General features: G+C 51.1%; 2 protein-coding genes across 6 annotated transcripts; one reads left to right on the top strand and one right to left on the bottom strand.

Moving 5' to 3' along the window:
• The first annotated feature begins 300 nt into the window (after nucleotides 1-300).
• LOC146237316 (dynamin-2-like) lies at nucleotides 301-12635 on the top strand. 4 transcript variants are annotated; one of them, XM_084685163.1, is made up of 20 exons: nucleotides 301-563; nucleotides 2045-2118; nucleotides 2518-2667; nucleotides 2830-3033; nucleotides 3401-3499; nucleotides 3576-3736; nucleotides 3938-4080; nucleotides 4210-4345; nucleotides 4479-4546; nucleotides 5750-5888; nucleotides 6884-6970; nucleotides 7123-7193; nucleotides 7352-7412; nucleotides 7909-8019; nucleotides 8325-8434; nucleotides 8746-8857; nucleotides 9447-9614; nucleotides 9789-10015; nucleotides 10230-10457; nucleotides 11763-12635. In XM_084685163.1, the coding sequence occupies exons 1-20, from the start codon at nucleotides 403-405 to the stop codon at nucleotides 11827-11829; spliced, it is 2577 nt and encodes an 858-aa protein (XP_084541289.1). In that variant the 5' UTR covers nucleotides 301-402; the 3' UTR covers nucleotides 11830-12635. The 4 variants fall into 4 exon arrangements, with proteins under 4 accessions (XP_084541289.1, XP_084541287.1, XP_084541288.1 ...); XM_084685161.1 differs by having other exon boundaries at nucleotides 302-563; nucleotides 11760-12635; XM_084685162.1 differs by lacking the exon at nucleotides 5750-5888 and adding an exon at nucleotides 4714-4852 and having other exon boundaries at nucleotides 302-563.
• A 363-nt stretch (nucleotides 12636-12998) lies between these two features.
• On the bottom strand, nucleotides 12999-17634 carry tmed1b (transmembrane p24 trafficking protein 1b). 2 transcript variants are annotated; one of them, XM_084685238.1, is made up of 6 exons: nucleotides 17473-17630; nucleotides 17316-17380; nucleotides 14849-14946; nucleotides 14557-14746; nucleotides 14146-14313; nucleotides 12999-13732 (listed from the first exon to the last, which is right to left on the bottom strand). In XM_084685238.1, the coding sequence occupies exons 2-6, from the start codon at nucleotides 17331-17333 to the stop codon at nucleotides 13682-13684; spliced, it is 525 nt and encodes a 174-aa protein (XP_084541364.1). In that variant the 5' UTR covers nucleotides 17334-17380; nucleotides 17473-17630; the 3' UTR covers nucleotides 12999-13681. The 2 variants fall into 2 exon arrangements, with proteins under 2 accessions (XP_084541364.1, XP_084541363.1); XM_084685237.1 differs by having other exon boundaries at nucleotides 17316-17634.
• Nucleotides 17635-18031: the final 397 nt, after the last annotated feature.

The raw sequence follows: 18031 nt of genomic DNA, 5'->3' as shown, positions 1-18031 counted from the left end.
CAGCTCCTTCCAAAGGTCTGCTGACAGGATAGAGACGGGTGGAGTAAAGGCAGTTTTATGGGGTTTTCTCGTAAAGTCTCTACCATGTTTTTTTCCCTTGACGATTGCGCTGTTGAAACCCTAGCCACGACAACCCATTCACAGATAACTTTAACAATATATAGTTTTTGAAACCACGGACTACTTCGATTTGTGTGAAGAAACTCGTCTGTCTCGTCTGGCACTTTAATAGGTGGATCTCTCCCCCCCCCTCTCTCTCTTTCTCCCCCCCCCCCCTCTCTCTCTCTCTCTCTCTCCCCCTCTCTCTCGCTCTCCACCCTCTCTCTTTCTCTCCCGGGGCGGAGCGGAGTGCAAGTGTCCTAGCTTCGAGTCGAGGAGAGCGAAACTAGCGGGAGTGCAGACATGGGGAACCGGGGGATGGAGGATCTGATACCCCTTATTAACAAACTCCAGGACGCCTTCAGCTCCATCGGCCAGAGCTGCAACCTCGACCTGCCGCAGATAGCTGTGGTCGGCGGCCAGAGCGCTGGGAAGAGCTCGGTGCTGGAGAACTTCGTCGGAAGGTGGGTTGTCGGGCATAACTCATAAAAGTATCGTCGTAATTGTTGGTGTTTACTTGACAAAGTGTGCAATACTTTATTGTGCAGTTACCGTTAATTAAATATTGGAGTGGAAAAAAATGCCACATAAGCAATTCTCTCTCTCTCCCACTTCCTCTCTCTACCTCCCATCATCCTCTCTCTCCCTTCCTCTCGGCGGCACTGCTCTCGCTACCTCGTCTTGGAAGCTCGCTCCGAGTTTTCCGTTATGGAGCTAGCGCTAGATGGCCTGTTCGAGAAAAGGGGTCTCGTGGTGTCCGCGGATGTTGTGCGCAGACAACAAGCTTATACAATTTGCGGGGTTGCGAGTTGGAAATACTTTAACATTGCTCTTTTAGATATTGTTGACACTGAGCTCTACATCTGGCCTCCTTTCTAAGGCCGTCCCAGCTACCCCAACCACAGCAACAGTCCTTATTGAGAGGATCTCAAACCTGAATATTATCTTTTGACAACTTTGGAAACACCCTACCGGCTTCGCTGTTGCTTCCGCGTGTTCACGTGTCACACCTGCTGACCTGTCAAACGTTAACCCGGGATGAGAGTGTGATTTAGTATTAATGTGTGTGTGTGTGTGTATTAGTGTTAGTGTAAGAGTAAGTGTGTGTGTGTGTGTGTGTGTGTGTGTGTGTAACTATGAGGGTGTGTAGCACTGCAAATGTGTGTGTGGGCGGTAGGGGGCAGGGGGGCACAGGGAGACTGTGGGCTCTGGGTTGATTCATCCTCACCAGGAAGACAGCGAGGCCATTGATGAGGCAGGATGGTTGTGATGTCACCCACTGTGATGTCATGCATGCGAGTGATTGGATGGAGTTCCAGGAGGTGGAGGCGGAGGAAGGGGAGGAGGTTTGGTTCATCGTCCACATCTTCCTGTCTGCTTGGTCAGCAACAGACTGCAGGGAAATGTAAGGGGGGGAAGAGGGAGGGAGGGAGGGTTAGTATAGCGACTTGCTATCTTAAGCTCCTCTCACATTTCTTGTTTATGACCTGGACACACACACACACACATTCACATTTGTAATTCCACTGTTGTTTTGGCAATATAAACATTGAACTGAGATTGAGAAGCAGAAAGCAACAGGGGGAGAGAGAGCTTGACTTGAGAATGAAAGAAAGAAGGATGTGTTTGTAGCAGATGCATAATGAACAGGAGAGTAAGTTAATCTCTTCCTCGCTATCTCTATCTCATCAATAACACATTGGAATCGAGCAGAGTGCTGTGTGTGTTTGTCAATGGTCTGGTTCTTGTAAAATGATACCTCCCCTCTCCTCCTCCCCTCTCCTCCTCCTCCCCCTCTCCCCCTCCTCTTCGCCACTCCTCCTCCTCTCCCTCTCTCCTTCCTCCTCCTCCTGCCTCCCCACTCCTCCTCCCCTCCTCCTCCTTTCCCTTCCTCCTCCTCCTCCCCACTCCTCCTCCCCCTCCTCCTCCCCCCTCCTCTCTTCAGAGATTTTCTTCCTCGAGGGTCTGGTATCGTCACTCGTCGTCCACTCATCCTCCAGCTGGTCAACAACCAAGCAGGTGAGACACATACTGCGACTCTAATAAAACACACACACACCCATGGACGTGCACACACACACACACACATGGACATGCACTGTCTCAAACAGAACACCCACACCTACACACACACACACACACTCTCACACAGAACACACACACCTACACACACACACACACACACACTCTCACACAGAACACACACACCTACACACACACACACACACACACACTCTCACACAGAACACACACAGACAAAAGAAAGGAGGAGAAATTCCTTGAGGACAAACAAGCTGCAACATGCTGTAATGACTGTCTCCCTCTCTCTCTCCCCCTCTTTGTCTCCCCTTCTCTCTCCTTCATCTCCCCTCCCTCCCCTCCTCCCTCCTCCCTCCCTCCCTCCTCCTTCCCTCCCAGAGTATGCAGAGTTCCTCCACTGTAAGAGCAGGAAGTTTGTGGACTTTGAGGAGGTTCGTCAGGAGATCGAGGCAGAGACTGACCGCCTGACTGGATCCAACAAGGGCATCTCTGCTGTCCCCATCAACCTCCGTGTGTTCTCCCCTAACGGTAACACACACACACTCACACACACTCACACTCACACACACACACTCACACACACACTCTGTCTCTGCTCTCCCTATCAACCTCTGAGTGTTCTCCACGAGCTGTCACACACACACAATGATACACCACTCTTCGTTGTCCTTTGACCCCATGTCCTCCCAGTTCTGAACCTGACCCTGATCGACCTGCCGGGAATGACCAAGGTTGCCGTGGGCGACCAGCCGGTGGACATTGAGCAGCAGATCAGGGAGATGCTGATGCAGTTCATCACCAAGGAGAGCTGCCTCATCCTGGCCGTCACCCCCGCCAACACAGACCTGGCCAACTCTGATGCCCTCAAGATCGCCAAGGAGGTCGACCCGCAAGGTGTGTGTGTTACAGTTGAGTGAGTGTGTGTGTGTGGGGAGGGGGGGATGGATGAAGAGACTCCCCCCGTGGTGTTTAGTGGCAAATACAGACCTCTTAGATCCTGACCTCCGAGATCCCTCTCTCTCTCTCCCTCCCCCTCTCACCCCCTCCCTCTCTCCCCCCCCTCTCTCTCTCTCTCTCTCTCTCTCTCTCTCTGTCTTTCTCTCTCCCTCCCTCCCCCCCTCTCTCTCTCTCTCTCTCTCGCCCCTCCCCCACCCTCTCTCTCTCCCCCTCCCCCCTCTCTCTCCCCCCCTCTCTCTCTCTCTCCGCCCCCCCTCTCTCCCCCCCCTCCCTCTCTCCCCCCCACCTCCCTCTCTCTCTCTAGGTTTAAGGACCATCGGCGTCATCACCAAGCTGGACCTGATGGACGAGGGAACGGACGCACGAGACATCCTGGAGAACAAGCTGCTGCCGCTACGCAGAGGTACACACACACGCACACACTTACATACACGCACACACACGTGCACCCGGTGTGATGGTGGTGCTGCCCCCTGCAGGCTACATCGGGGTGGTGAACCGCAGCCAGAAGGACATAGACGGCAGGAAGGACATCAAGGCTGCTTTGGCAGCAGAGAGGAAGTTCTTCCTGTCGCACCCTGGATACAGACACCTGGCTGAGCGCATGGGGACCCCTCACCTGCAGAAGACCCTCAACCAGGTCTCACACACACACACCATCTATACACACACACACACACCTTATATACTCACACACACCATCTAAATACACATACACCATCTATATACACACACACACCATCTATACACATGACACTGCACATCATCATATATGCACTCAACACTTAACTTACTTTCAACACCTAACCCCTCTTCTATCCCCCCCCCTCCTCCTCTCCAGCAACTGACCAATCACATCCGTGACACGTTGCCGGGGTTACGCAGCAAGCTGCAGAGCCAGATGCTGTCCCTGGAGAAGGAGGTGGAGGAGTACAAAAACTTCCGCCCCGACGACCCCACACGCAAGACCAAGGCCCTGCTGCAGTGAGGACACACACACTCTCAAACACACTCTCACACACACACACACTCTCACACACACACACACTCTCACACACACACACACTCTCTCACACACAAACACACTCTCTCACATGGCCCCTCCCACCCCAGGATGGTGCAGCAGTTCGGGGTGGACTTTGAGAAGTGCATCGAGGGATCAGGTGACCAGGTTGACACTGCCAACCTATCAGGAGGAGCCAAGATCAACCGCATCTTCCACGAGCGCTTCCCATTCGAGCTGGTCAAGGTAGTCCCGCCCCCTCATTCCCATTGGAGCTGGTCAGGGTTTCCCCCTCATTGGCCTGCCTGTCACAGTAGCAATTGCAAAAACAATTGTGTGTTAAAATAATAATCAATGTGTGTCTGTGTCTGTGTGTCAGATGGAGTTTGATGAGAAGGAGTTGAGGAAGGAGATTAGCTATGCCATCAAGAACATCCACGGAGTCAGGCAAGTAGAGACCTTGTCTGTTTGTCTGTCTGTCTGTCTGTCTGTCTGTCTGTCTATCTGTCTGTTTGTCTGTCTGCCTGTGTGTCTGTCTGCCTGTGCGCCTACCTGTCTGTGTGCCTACCTGTCTGTCTGCCTACATGTCTGTCTGCCTGCCTGTCTGTCTGCAGGACGGGCCTTTTCACCCCTGACCTGGCCTTTGAGGCCATAGTGAAGAAGCAGATCGTCAAGCTCAAGGAGCCGTGCCTGAAGTGCATCGACATGGTTATTCAGGAACTGGTCAACGTGGTCCGACAGTGCACCAATAAGGTACTGCATGCAGCATGGTTGGTTTGGCAGGGAGCCAATGAGGTGCTGCATGCAGCATGGTTGGTTTGGCAGGGAGCCAATGAGGTGCTGCATGCAGCATGGTTGGTCTGGCAGGGAGCAAATGAGGTACTGCATGCAGCATGGTTGGTTTGGCAGGGAGCCAATGAGGTGCATCATGGATCCTGATTGGTCTGGCAGTAGACCAAGCAGGTACTGTGGAAAGCTTGTTGGTATCAAGCAGTGAACTAAAAGCTTTGTGGGTCCTGATTGGTCAGGCAGTCGACCAGTAAGGTGCATCATTTATCCTGATTGGTAGGGCAGTGAACCAATGAGGTGTTTAAAAATGGTGACCGCACATGCAGCCATTTCTCTGGTGTGGCTGAAGCCATTTGTTGTTGGTGAGTGGTTGTTGCAGCTTTCTGTAAATGTCATCATGGTTAGTCTCGTCATCTCCCAGTGGCTAGACTTAGCCTGGGGATCAGTGGTCATGTGACTTGGCCAGGAAGTTGTGAAAAGTTACACCAATCGCAGGCAGCAAGAGTAATTCATTTCCTGTTCCTGTTTTGGAAGGACAGTTCCTGCAGCTTTTCTTGGTGTACATGCCTGACAATCTAAAAATAACTAACTAAACAAAAACACGTGTTCTCTTTTTCCTTTCTCCTCCCTGCTCCTGTCATCTGTTTTTTCTCCCCCTCTCTCCCTGTCTCCATTTAGCTTCTATTTTCTCTCCCTTCCTCTCTTCTATCATCCCCATTTTCCTTCCATCCCTCTCTCCCCCTTTACACACATGCACACTAACTACCCCCCCCCCCAACAAACACAACACGGCCCCCCCACCCTCTTCCCGCCCCCCTGATAATGAACAACAACTACAACTCCCATAATCCCCGGCGGCAGGACGGGCCTGTTCACCCCTGACCTGGCCTTCGAGGCCATAGTGAAGAAGCAGATCGTCAAGCTCAAGGACCCGTGTCTGAAGTGCGTGGATCTGGTGATGTCAGAGCTAGCCGCTCTCATCAGGAAGTGCACGGAGAAGGTAAACGAGGAAGACTCGACAGACGGAGGGGTGGATGGATGGAGAGATGGATGGAGAGATGGATGGAGAGATGGATGGAGAGATGGAGAGATGGAGAGATGGATGGACAGATGGATGGAGAGATGGATGGAGAGATGGAGGGTTGGAAGAGATGGATGGATGGAGAGATGGATGGAGAGACATGACACGTGTTGTTGTGTGTGTTGTTGTGTGTGTGTGTGTTGTGTGTGTGTTGTTGTGTCCTCACCTGCTGACCCTCCCTACACACAGTCGTCAATCCATCAGTCGAACAATGTAACCCGAGCGTCTCCCTGGTGATCCCCCCCCTCCCCTCACCGTCCATCCCAAACCCCTCCCCTTCCTTCACAAGCCCCTCCCCCTCCCGATCCCAGCCCTTCCCCTTTCTCAGTCCCTTAACCAATCACATTTGATTTGTTTTGAAATCCCTCAAGGCTCCACCCCCTTCGCTCCTCTGCAGCCTAGTGATTGGTGGCGTAACACCCCTTCACCCAATGACAGCGCTCGCCTGGTCCCAGCGGCCGCGTCACTGTAGGAACCAGTCTTCTAACCCTTTGTGTTTCTTGGAGAGGGAAGATTTTCGGTGTCGCACGCTCTGTCCCTCACATCTGACACATTCTTACCTCTGACCCCCCCAACCCTCTCCACACCCACCCCTACCCCCACCTACCTTACTGTCACTTTGCAACGGGCCAATCAAAATGCTTCCTCTGTGTCTGTGACCTTTACACCCTGACCTCTGCTCTCTTACCCCTGCCCCACCCTAACACCTGCTGCTTAACACAATAACTCACTTCATATTCGTAAATCCAGTCAACTACTTTGGGTGCACTTGATTGTGTGTGTGTGTGAAAGGGAGAGAAAAAGAGAAAATTACAGCTGCATGTCTCTTCAGTGGTTGTCTGTATGTACAGTACAGCAGTGTGTGTGTGTGTGTGTGTGTGTGTGTGTGTGTGTGTGTGTATGTGTGTCCTCAGCTTGGCTCCTACCCCAGACTAAGAGAGGAGACGGAGAGAATCGTCACCACCTATGTCAGAGAGAGGGACAGCAAGACCAAAGACCAGGTGAGAGAGAGAGAGAGAGAGAGTGGAAGGAGAGAGAGAGAGAGAGAGAGAGAGAGAGAGAGAGAGTGGAGAGAGAGAGAGAGAGAGAGAGAGAGAGAGAGAGAGAGAGAGAGAGCCGAGAGGAGGAGGGTTGTAATGTGTGTGTGTTTCAGGTTCTGCTATTGATTGACATTGAGCTCTCATACATCAACACCAACCATGAGGATTTCATCGGCTTTGCAAAGTATGTCCTCTCCTTCTCCTCCTCCTCATCCTTCTCCTCCTACCCTTTCTGCTCCAGTCCTTGAGATTGCTGTCTGTTTTTCTCTCCCCCCCTCTCTCTCTCTCTCTCTCTCTCTCTCCTTCCACTCTCTCTCTACCTCTCTCTCTCTCTTTATTCAGTGCCCAGCAGAGAACAGCAGCCAATGCTACCATTAATAAGAAGAGAGTCATGCCCAACCAAGTACTCTCTACCTCTTTACCACTCTCTCTCTCTCTCTCTCTCTCTCTCTCTCTACCTCTCTCTTTTTACCTCTCTCTTTCCCTCTCTCTGTCCCTTTCTCCCTCTCTCTTTCTACCTCTCTTTTCCTCTTTCTCTCTACCTCTCTCTCCCTCTCTCTGTCTTTCTCTCTCTTCTCCTATCTCTCCCTCTCTGTTTCTCATCTCTTCTCTCCTTCACTTTCCTACATCCCTCTCTTCACCCCTGTCCTTTCTTCCTCCCTCTTTCTAACAATGTGCTTGTGCATGTGGGTGGATGTGTAGATGTGTGTGTGTTTTTGTGAGTGTGTGTGTGTGTACTCATGCTGTCTGTCTCCCTGTATTAGCCTGCCAGAGGCAGGGAGGAGGAGCAGGTGATACAACAGCTGTGTGCGTAACACGTAACATGTGTGTGTAGTATGTGTGTGTGTGTGTGTGGACTCCCCTCTGTCCCACAGTAATGGGCTGTTCCTGTGTGGCAGGTGATCCGGAGGGGCTGGCTCACCATCAACATCAGCATCATGAAGGGGGGGTCCAAGGACTACTGGTTTGTCCTGACGGCAGAGTCTCTGTCCTGGTACAAGGATGAGGAGGTGTGTGTGTGTGTGTGTGTGGGGGGGGGTGTGGGGAGTCTCTTGCCTATGTCTAACTGTGGGTGTGTGTGTGGTGTGTGTGTGGTGTGTGTGTGGTTTGTGTGTGTGGTGTGTGTGTGGTGTGTGTGTGGTGTGTGTGTGGTGTGTGTGTGGTGTATGTGTGGTGTGTGTGTGGTGTGTGTGTGGTGTGTGTGTGGTGTGTGTGTGGTGTGTGTGTGTGTGGTGTATGTGTGGTGTGTGTGTGGTGTGTGTGTGGTGTGTGTGTGGTGTGTGTGTGTGTGGTGTGTGTGTGGTTTGTGTGTCAGGAGAAAGAGAAGAAGTACATGCTGCCTCTGGACAACCTGAAGCTGAGAGACGTGGAGAAGGGCTTCATGTCAGCTAAACACATCTTCGCCATCTTCAACACGGAGCAACGGTGTGTATCTGTTCGTATTTGCGTGTGTCTGTGATACAGAAACATACAATATACAAGGGAGTCAGATGGCTGAGCAGTTAGGGAATCGGGCTATTAATCAGAAGGTTGCCGGTTCGATTCACGTCCGTGCAAAATGATATTGTGTCTTTGGGCAAGGCAGTTCACCCTACTTGCCTCGGGGGAATGTCCCTGTATTTACTGTAAGTCGCTCTGGATAAGAGCACCTGCTAAATGACTAAATATAAGATATTTATTTCAGTTACACTTTCTCTTGGCCTATTATCGTGTGTGTGTGCATGTGTGTGTGTCAGGAATGTGTATAAGGACCTGCGTCAGATCGAGCTGGCCTGTGACTCTCAGGAGGATGTGGACAGCTGGAAGGCCTCTTTCCTCAGAGCAGGAGTCTACCCTGAGAGGGACCAGGTACACACACGCCACACACAACAGAGTACCATCTCCTAGTCTCCCTCAGGTAGAGAGTGAGGATGTGCTGTCTCCCTCCAGGTAGAGAGTGAGGATGTGCTCTCTCCCCCCAGGTAGAGAGTGAGGATGTGCTCTCTCCCTCAGGTAGAGAGTGAGGATGTGATGTCTCCCTCCAGGTAGAGAGTGAGGATGTGCTGTCTCCCTCCAGGTAGAGAGTGAGGATGTGCTGTCTCCCTCCAGGTAGAGAGTGAGGATGTGCTCTCTCCCCCCAGGTAGAGAGTGAGGATGTGCTCTCTCCCTCAGGTAGAGAGTGAGGATGTGATGTCTCCCTCCAGGTAGAGAGTGAGGATGTGCTGTCTCCCTCCAGGTAGAGAGTGAGGATGTGCTGTCTCCCTCCAGGTAGAGAGTGAGGATGTGCTGTCTCCCTCCAGGTAGAGAGTGAGGATGTGCTGTCTCCCTCCAGGTAGAGAGTGAGGATGTGCTGTCTCCCTCCAGGTAGAGAGTGAGGATGTGCTGTCTCCCTCCAGGTAGAGAGTGAGGATGTGCTGTCTCCCTCAGGTAGAGAGTGAGGATGTGCTCTCTCCCTCAGGTAGAGAGTGAGGATGTGCTGTCTCCTAGCGACAGCGTCTCCATGGACCCCCAGCTGGAGCGGCAGGTGGAGACCATCAGGAACCTGGTGGACTCCTACACCGGCATCGTCAACAAGGCCGTCCGAGACCTCATGCCCAAGACCATCATGCACCTCATGATCAACAGCGTACGCCCCCCTCTCTCTCTCTCTCTCTCTCTCTCTCTCTCTCTCTCTCTCTCTCTGTCTCTCTCTCTCTCTCTCTCTCTCTGTCTCTCTCTCTCTCTCTCTCTCTCTCTCTCTCTCTCTCTCTCTCTCTCTCTCTGTCTCTCTCTCTCTAACTCTCTCCTCCCTCATCACCAGGCTAAGGACTTCATCCACTCTGAGCTGCTGGCATACCTGTACTCCTCCGGGGACCAGAACAGTCTGATGGAGGAGTCATGTGACCAGGCCCAGCGCCGTGACGACACGCTGAGGATGTACCACGCCCTCAAAGAGGCGCTGCACATCATCGGTGACATCACCACCACCACTGTCTCCGCCCCCCTGCCCCCGCCCGTGGACAACTCCTGGATGGCCAAGGAACCCAGGTACACACACACACGCACACACTAGCATAAAGTATATACATACACACACACTAACATACAGTATACACACCCACACACATAACATACAGTATATACATACACACACACTAACATACATACAGAATTAATGGTTAACACCTCCCTCCCTCCCTCTCTCCCTTCCTTTCCTCCCTATCCCTCCCTCTCTCCCTCCTTCTCTCCCCATCTCCTCCAGCCCCCCCCCTGCTGCCCGCCCCCCCCCTGCCTCTGCCCCCGCTCCCAGTCGCCCCCCAGCAGTGAGAGGCTCCACCCCCGGTCCCCCTCCCCCCCTGAACCCTGCCTCCACCCCGGCTTACATCACCCCTCCCATCCCCTCCCGACCCGGGCCCCCCCCGGAGCTCCAACCCCAGGTCCCCTCCAGGCCGGCCCGCATACCCCCCGCCCTGCCGCCCGGCATCCCCAGGTAAGAGCTCCCGTCCTGGGCTTGGCTGGCCCAGCCCCCTGCCTCTGGTGGAGGGTGGTGATGGTTCCTGTAGCGCATGTGACTCCTGATAATCTCCATCGTATTTCTCTCCTCTCCCTCCTCCTCCCCCTCTTGCCCCATCCTCTCCCCCTTTGCCCTCTCCTCTCCCTCCTCCTCTCCCCCTTTGCCCTCTCCTCTCCCTCCTCCTCTCCCCCCTTGCCCTCTCCTCTCCCTCCTCCTCTCCCTCCTTGCCCTCTCCTCTCCCTCCTCCTCTCCCCCCTTGCCCTCTTCTCTCCCTCCTCCTCTCCCCCTTGCCCCGTCCTCTCCCTCCTCCTCTCCCCCCTTGCCCTCTTCTCTCCCTCCTCCTCTCCCCCTTGCCCTCTCCTCTCCCTCCTCCTCTCCCCCCTTGCCCTCTTCTCTCCCTCCTCCTCTCCCCCCTTGCCCCGTCCTCTCCCTCCTCCTCTCCCCCCTTGCCCTCTTCTCTCCCTCCTCCTCTCCCCCCTTGCCCCGTCCTCTCCCTCCTCCTCTCCCCCCTTGCCCCGTCCTCTCCCTCCTCCTCTCCCCCTTGCCCTCTTCTCTCCCTCCTCCTCTCCCCCCTTGCCCCGTCCTCTCCCTCCTCCTCTCCCCCCTTGCCCCGTCCTCTCCCTCCTCCTCCCCCCCTTGCCCTCTCCCTCCTCCTCCCCCCCCCTTGCCCTCTCCCTCCCTCCTCCCCCCCCCCCTTGCCCTCTCCCTCCTCCTCTCCCCCCTTGCCCTCTCCCTCCTCCTCCCCCCCCCCTTGCCCTCTCCTCTCCCTCCTCCTCTCCCCCCTTGCCCTCTCCCTCCTCTTCCCCCCCCCCCTTGCCCTCTCCCTCCTCCTCCTCCCCCCCTTGCCCTCTCCCTCCTCCTCCTCCCCCCCTTGCCCTCTCCCTCCTCCTCCTCCCCCCCTTGCCCTCTCCCTCCTCTTCTCCCCCCCTTGCCCTCTCCCTCCTCTTCTCCCCCCCTTGCCCTCTCCCTCCTCTTCTCCCCCCCTTGCCCTCTCCCTCCTCTTCTCCCCCCCTTGCCCTCTCCCTCCTCCCTCCTCCTCCCCCCCTTGCCCTCTCCCTCCTCCTCCTCCTCCCCCCTTGCCCTCTCCCTCCTCCTCCTCCTCCCCCCCTTGCCCTCTCCCTCCTCCTCCCCCCCCCTTGCCCTCTCCCTCCTCCTCCTCCTCCCCCCTTGCCCTCTCCCTCCTCCTCCCCCCCCCCCTTGCCCTCTCCCTCCTCCTCCTCCTCCCCCCCTTGCCCTCTCCCTCCTCCTCCCCCCCTTGCCCCTTCCTCTCTCATGCAGCAGAAGACCTCCAGCAGCTCCCAACCGTCCCACCATCATACGACCTTCAGAGCCTTCCCTGCTGGACTAAACAACACACACACTGTACACACACACACATACTGTACACACACACACACTGTACACACACACATACTGTACACACACACACATACTGTACACACACACATACTGTACACACACACACATACTGTACACACACACACACACACTGTACACACACACCCATACTGTACACACACACACTGTACACACACACACATAGTGTACACACACACATACTGTACACACACACACATACTGTACACACACACATACTGTACACACACACACATACTGTACACACACACATCCGTGCACATACATGCACCTAAACACATACGCTCTTAAAATCACACACACACACACACACACAGCCTGCAAACGATCCATTCGATTTGTTGTGTTTGATAATAGATTGTTTATTGATTAGGAAGTCTGCCAGCTTCGTTTTATCTATTGCCTATGTAATGCAATTTAAATACCTTGTAATCAAATAGTATTATTATTGAAAACTGTTGTCTGCTTCAGTGCAGACACACTTTGTACTTGTGACATTTAACTGACTGAGTCAGCTCTAAAAAGGGACGATATTACTACCAGGAAATGGGACGCACGTGTCTGTGTTCTAACAACGGTTAGAAAGACAACACTGCTTTTTCTTAAATCCTTTATAGTTTATAACAGACTTCAACGTATTCCTATTTTGTTCCAATAGGGGATGTGAACGAGTGAATGAATGACCAAACTAATGAGGGGATAAGAAGGTTTGAAGCTGGGGAATGGATAAATAAAAATAAAATCATAGCGTGATACAAAAATAAAAGATAGATGAAATACTCTGTGATTGATTACTTTTCCTTCCCTCTCTCCCTGGGAGCAGACTGGATGCATTACTCTGCGATTGATTAACCTGACACACACCTCTCCTACCTCACACACACCTCTCCTACCTCACACACACCTCTCCTACCTGACACACGTATATATCGTTCTTACCTGTAAATGGAAAATATTACTTTACACCCTGGAGAAGAAGTTGACCCTCCCTATTATCATTGTATAATTCGCAATACGATTCAAAATCCTTTTAAAATTGAAGACATTGTCATTAATTTGCTTCCATAACAGTGAGTGTGTGAAAGTGTGTGTGTGTGTGTGTGGTTACAAATACAATAAAGCAGAGCAAATAACAATAGAGACGTGAATCAAATCTCGTTTTATTGTGTAAAAACAATTCAATAAAATTCAGTAACTGCCATGGTGATGTGTAGATGTGTGTCATTATCCCTTTAAAAGTACAATCATAGGTCTCGGCCACACCGCCCACATGATCAGTAAACTTAACATACATTTTCATGGTAAACGTTACACTGGCCTTGCTAAATTTACAATGATTACACATTCAGTAAACTTGACGTTGACTGTAAACTTGATGACATGTTCCACTAACTATGTTGGCCTCTGTACCTGTGGAATATATCAGGTCACACAGGGCATCATGGGAAATGTGCAAAAGGGAAAGCTAAAAAGTTTGACTCACTCACAGTAAAAACCATATACCCCCCTGCACATCTACAATCCTTCTGTCATTCTCTACATATCAGCATAGGCACGTTCCCCATCATCAGTAACTCCCTAAACCATGCAGTGTGATTGGTTGTTCAGTGGCATACAGCGGGGCAGTGGGCCAATGAAAATAGAGGGGGAGGGGCGTGGCTCTACAAGGTGTTCCAAGTCAAACTAACCCAACATGACGTGAGGGGTTAAAGGTCAACATGATTGGGTGAGGGGTCAAAGGTCAACCCACCCAAGGCACCGTGTGAACTGAGATGACGTCCTCCTCTTCCTGTCTCCACTGCGCTCGCTGAGTGGGCGTGGCTCTAGGTACAGACACGCCTCTTGTCGTCAAAGAGCCGGCGAACAGTGTAAACCTGGGGGGGGGGAGAGAGAAGGATGGAGGGGTAGATAAAGAACCATTAGATTTGTCTTTAAACAAGTGCAGTGCATACTAAGGTATAGGGAGCCGTCAGAACAGGGTACTGAGGTATAGGGGGCCGTCAGAACAGGGTACTGAGGTGTAGGGGGCCGTCAGAACAGGGTACTGAGGTGTAGGGGGCCGTCAGAACAAGGTACTGAGGTGTAGGGGGCCGTCAGAACAGGGTACTGAGGTGCAGGGGGCCGTCAGAACAGGGTACTGAGGTGTAGGGGGCCGTCAGAACAGGGTACTGAGGTGCAGGGGGCCGTCAGAACAGGGTACTGAGGTGTAGGGGGCCGTCAGAACAGGGTACTGAGGTGTAGGGGGCCGTCAGAACAGGGTACTGAGGTGTAGGGGGCCAAGGCAGACCTGGGTGCCAGCCACAGCCAGTAGCAGCAGCAGGCTGGAGCAGGACCAGAAGGAGACCCTCCACAGGTTGTCTTCCAGAAGGTTCCGGTCTCGGGCCTCGAAGGCCCTCAGAACAGTCTGCATCTGACGACTCCTCTCCAGACGCCTGTGGATGGAGTCCAGGGACTCCTGGAGGAGGGAGGATGGGAAGGAGGAGAGAGAGATGGGAGAGATGGGGAGGGAGGAGGGGAAGGAGGAGAGAGAGAAGGGAGAGAGGAGGGGGGAAGGAGGAGAGAGAGATGGGAGAGATGGGGAGGGAGGAGGGGAAGGAGGAGAGAGAGATGGGAGAGAGGGAGATGGCATTATGGAACGACACTTCCAGAAAGTTAAAGAGAGAGATGAGAGGGGGAGGGCCTGTAGTCTGTAACTCACTCTGATATCGTCCAGCTTGTACTCCAATTGGGTACCTTCGGGCATCCCAAGCCCCGCCCACTCATCGTCCCCACCCACCTCCCCCGCCGGCCTCTCCAAGATCACCTCGAAGAAGACGGACTTTTCGGAGAAACGGCTGAAGCTGTTGTCGAAACAGATCTGATAGTCGCCTTCTTCTGTGAAATCCACCCTAAGACAGCCAATGAGAGAAGTTGTTGTTAGAGCGTCGACCATTTAGAGGGACAGGACAGACACCAGTGAGGGGATTCTGACCAATCGGGAGGTTTCTTACATGTGAATGCCGTCTGATTGGCGGAGCTCTGAGATGATATAGAAGCCCTGAGGAGAGAGGATGGTGAAGTCTACGTCCATCCCTGCTCCTGCAATGACCTGGACACACACACACACACACACACCTGAAACCTCCTAAAAACATCAACTCTGTTACTGTCAACAGTGAAGAAACACAAAGCCTTGTAGCAACAGAAACATCACAGCATAAGCATAAAACGGAGAAGGGAAGTTACTGTACTTAAGTAGATTCTTCTGGTATCAGTACTTTACTTTTTACTTTTCTGACTTTTTACTTTCACTCCATACATTTTCATGTACACAGTTGTAACACTTACGTTGTAATTACACTGTTACTGTTATCACACTGTTATTACATTTTTTACACTGTTCTGCTGTTGGCTCACTGTTGTTACACTGTTATTATGTTTTTACACTGCTGTTACACTGGTATGTTATAACACTGTGTTCTGTAAAAAGACGAGGAATGCCAACTGTCCCATATTGGCCGGCACCTCCCTTATATTGGGCCTACTTATCGAGTCCCATACATGACCTCCCATGTCACGTTTCATGACTGCTACACTGATCTAACCACAGACTGATACAACAGCAGCAGTGCTGATCACAACACTTGAGAATAATCACCGACACCTGGTATCATCCAATCATAGCCCACCGTCACGAGCATCATCCAATCACAGCTAACCCTTTGGTCATTTAATCAAAAACACACGCTAACCCCTTTGGTCATTTCATCCAAAACACACATGCTAACCCCTTTGGTCATTTCATCCAAAACACACACTAACCCCTTTGGTCATTTACCCCAAAACACACATGCTAAACCCTTTGGTCATTTCATCCGAAACACACATGTTAAACCTTTTGGTCATTTCATTCAAAACACACATGGTAACCCCTTTGGTCATTTCATCCAAAACACACATGCTAACCCCTTTGGTCATTTAATCCAAAACACACATGCTGACCCCTTTGGTCATTTACCCCAAAACACACATGCTAAACTCTTTGGTCATTTCATCCAAAACACACATGTTAAACCTTTTGGTCATTTCATCCAAAACACACATGCTAACCCCTTTGGTCATTTCATCCAAAACACACACGAACCCCTTTGGTCATTTACCCCAAAACACACATGCTAAACCCTTTGGTCATTTCATCCGAAACACACATGTTAAACCTTTTGGTTATTTCATTCAAAACACACATGCTAACCCCTTTGGTCATTTCATCCAAAACACACACTAACCCCTTTGGTCATTTACCCCAAAACACACATGCTAAACCCTTTGGTCATTTCATCCAAAACACACATGTTAAACCTTTTGGTCATTTCATTCAAAACACACATGCTAACCCCTTTGGTCATTTCATCCAAAACACACATGCTAACCCCTTTGGTCATTTCATCCAAAACACACATGCTAACCCCTTTGGTCATTTCATCCAAAACACACATGCTAACCCCTTTGGTCATTTCATCCAAAACACACATGCTAACCCCTTTGTTTTTTTTGTACCCCAAAACACACATACTACAACAATACATTGTATACAGTGGCGAAAATCTGCTATCAATGTTGTGACATTTATATGACATTTTCTCAAGAGCAATTTCTGAGGGGGACACCAACATTACTGCTGTAACACATAGCCTACATAGTAATATGTTAAATGTATATTATTAATATGATTTAAATGTCCTTATGTTTACAGTGATTTATTGGGGGAGGGGGGTGATATTTTCCCCAGGATAGGAGGGTCGTGTCCCCCCGGGATTTCCACCTATACACACTAAACCGTACCTGCACTGCTGCGGCAGGCCACCTTTTGTCCCGTATTTCACAGTGACAAAGCTGGCCACCCAAAGAGTGACAATAAAACAGTTTGTAATAATGGCTACGTTTTAAGTATATGTCAGAGCCCATACTTCTTTACTTTAAATTGAGTGAAAAAGTGTAGTCAGAACTTCAACTTTCACCTGTCTTTTTAATCAAAAGTATAGGCTACTTGAGTGAAGGATGTGTGTACTTTTGCCATCTCTGAATGTCAACGCCCCCTGCAACTCTCCGCCTCTCTCTGCACCTGCCAGGCCAGTCTAAAAAGGGTTAACGGGCTCCTTTTATCATATTTGTTAACTATACACCCTCTTCGCAAACATCCTAGCACTTGAAGATGGTAAGGTATTAGCTTAGGGTGCCTTCAAGCTAGGTAGACGTCAAAACGTCCATGCACCGGATATTCGCGAGCTAATCCCAGAAACCCCAATTATTTCGATTTAAAACGATAAGAATATGAGTTGAGTTAACTAATATTGTCCTATCAAGCGTTGACAGTTTAGCAGTAAATAGCTATGTGATTAGCAACACTGTCTGGTTGATTTAAGAAATGACACGTCTCCACTCGAGCCTCTCTCTGTCAGTTGATGCTTCATGTCTCACCTGATACTCAACCTCCATCGTGCCTCCCTTCGTAGCCGTCTGGTAGAAACATTCGCTTCTTCCGGCTGGAAGTAGAAACGTAAACTCTTGGCTTTGCCCAAACGCACGGACCGGTTGTAAGCACAATGTAACCACGGTTACTGCCACAAACAGATACCTTGTTTCCGTCCTCCACGCTTTCCAAAGACGAGAATCCATAGCCGCGATTTTAACACCTAAAAAGCTGTTCTTTTAAGGTATTGCGTCAGGGAGGCTGCTACTAGTTAACTTTCCATCTCTCCTGGTTACGAGTAAGTCTTGTTTCCGCAAATGAACTTTCCTACTCCGCAATTGGATGGGATGTCTGTTGTGGCTGCACCAATCAGAAGGTAGAGCGTATCTTTTCGCTATCCAATTGCTGAGCACGTCCACACTGTGCTGGCCGGAAGCTGGTGTCGCTGTTAACTCGCGGGAAAGTTGTACAAATTTGTCAACGTTTGTGCTGTGAATGCGTGTTATTATAACTCTTATAACTTACGAACGCTGAGAAACACACAGACAAGTAGGGCCTACTGTTGAGTCACAGGTTTTGGTTGAACTTTCACCTGTCTTTGAGTCCGAAATATTATACTGCAAGAAAGACAGAGACTGTGTATGAATTGTCTACTGTGGTAGCTTACTTAAGTTAGAATGAGTGAGATTTAGACAATGTATTACTGTTGAAAAACCAACAGATG

Source organism: Hypomesus nipponensis, chromosome 21, assembly GCF_054491055.1.
Source record: "Hypomesus nipponensis isolate SF chromosome 21, ASM5449105v1, whole genome shotgun sequence".
Classification (NCBI taxonomy): Eukaryota; Metazoa; Chordata; class Actinopteri; order Osmeriformes; family Osmeridae; genus Hypomesus; species Hypomesus nipponensis.
The sequence above is the reverse complement of the archived record's forward strand: the minus strand, read 5'-3'. Positions and strand labels throughout refer to the sequence as shown.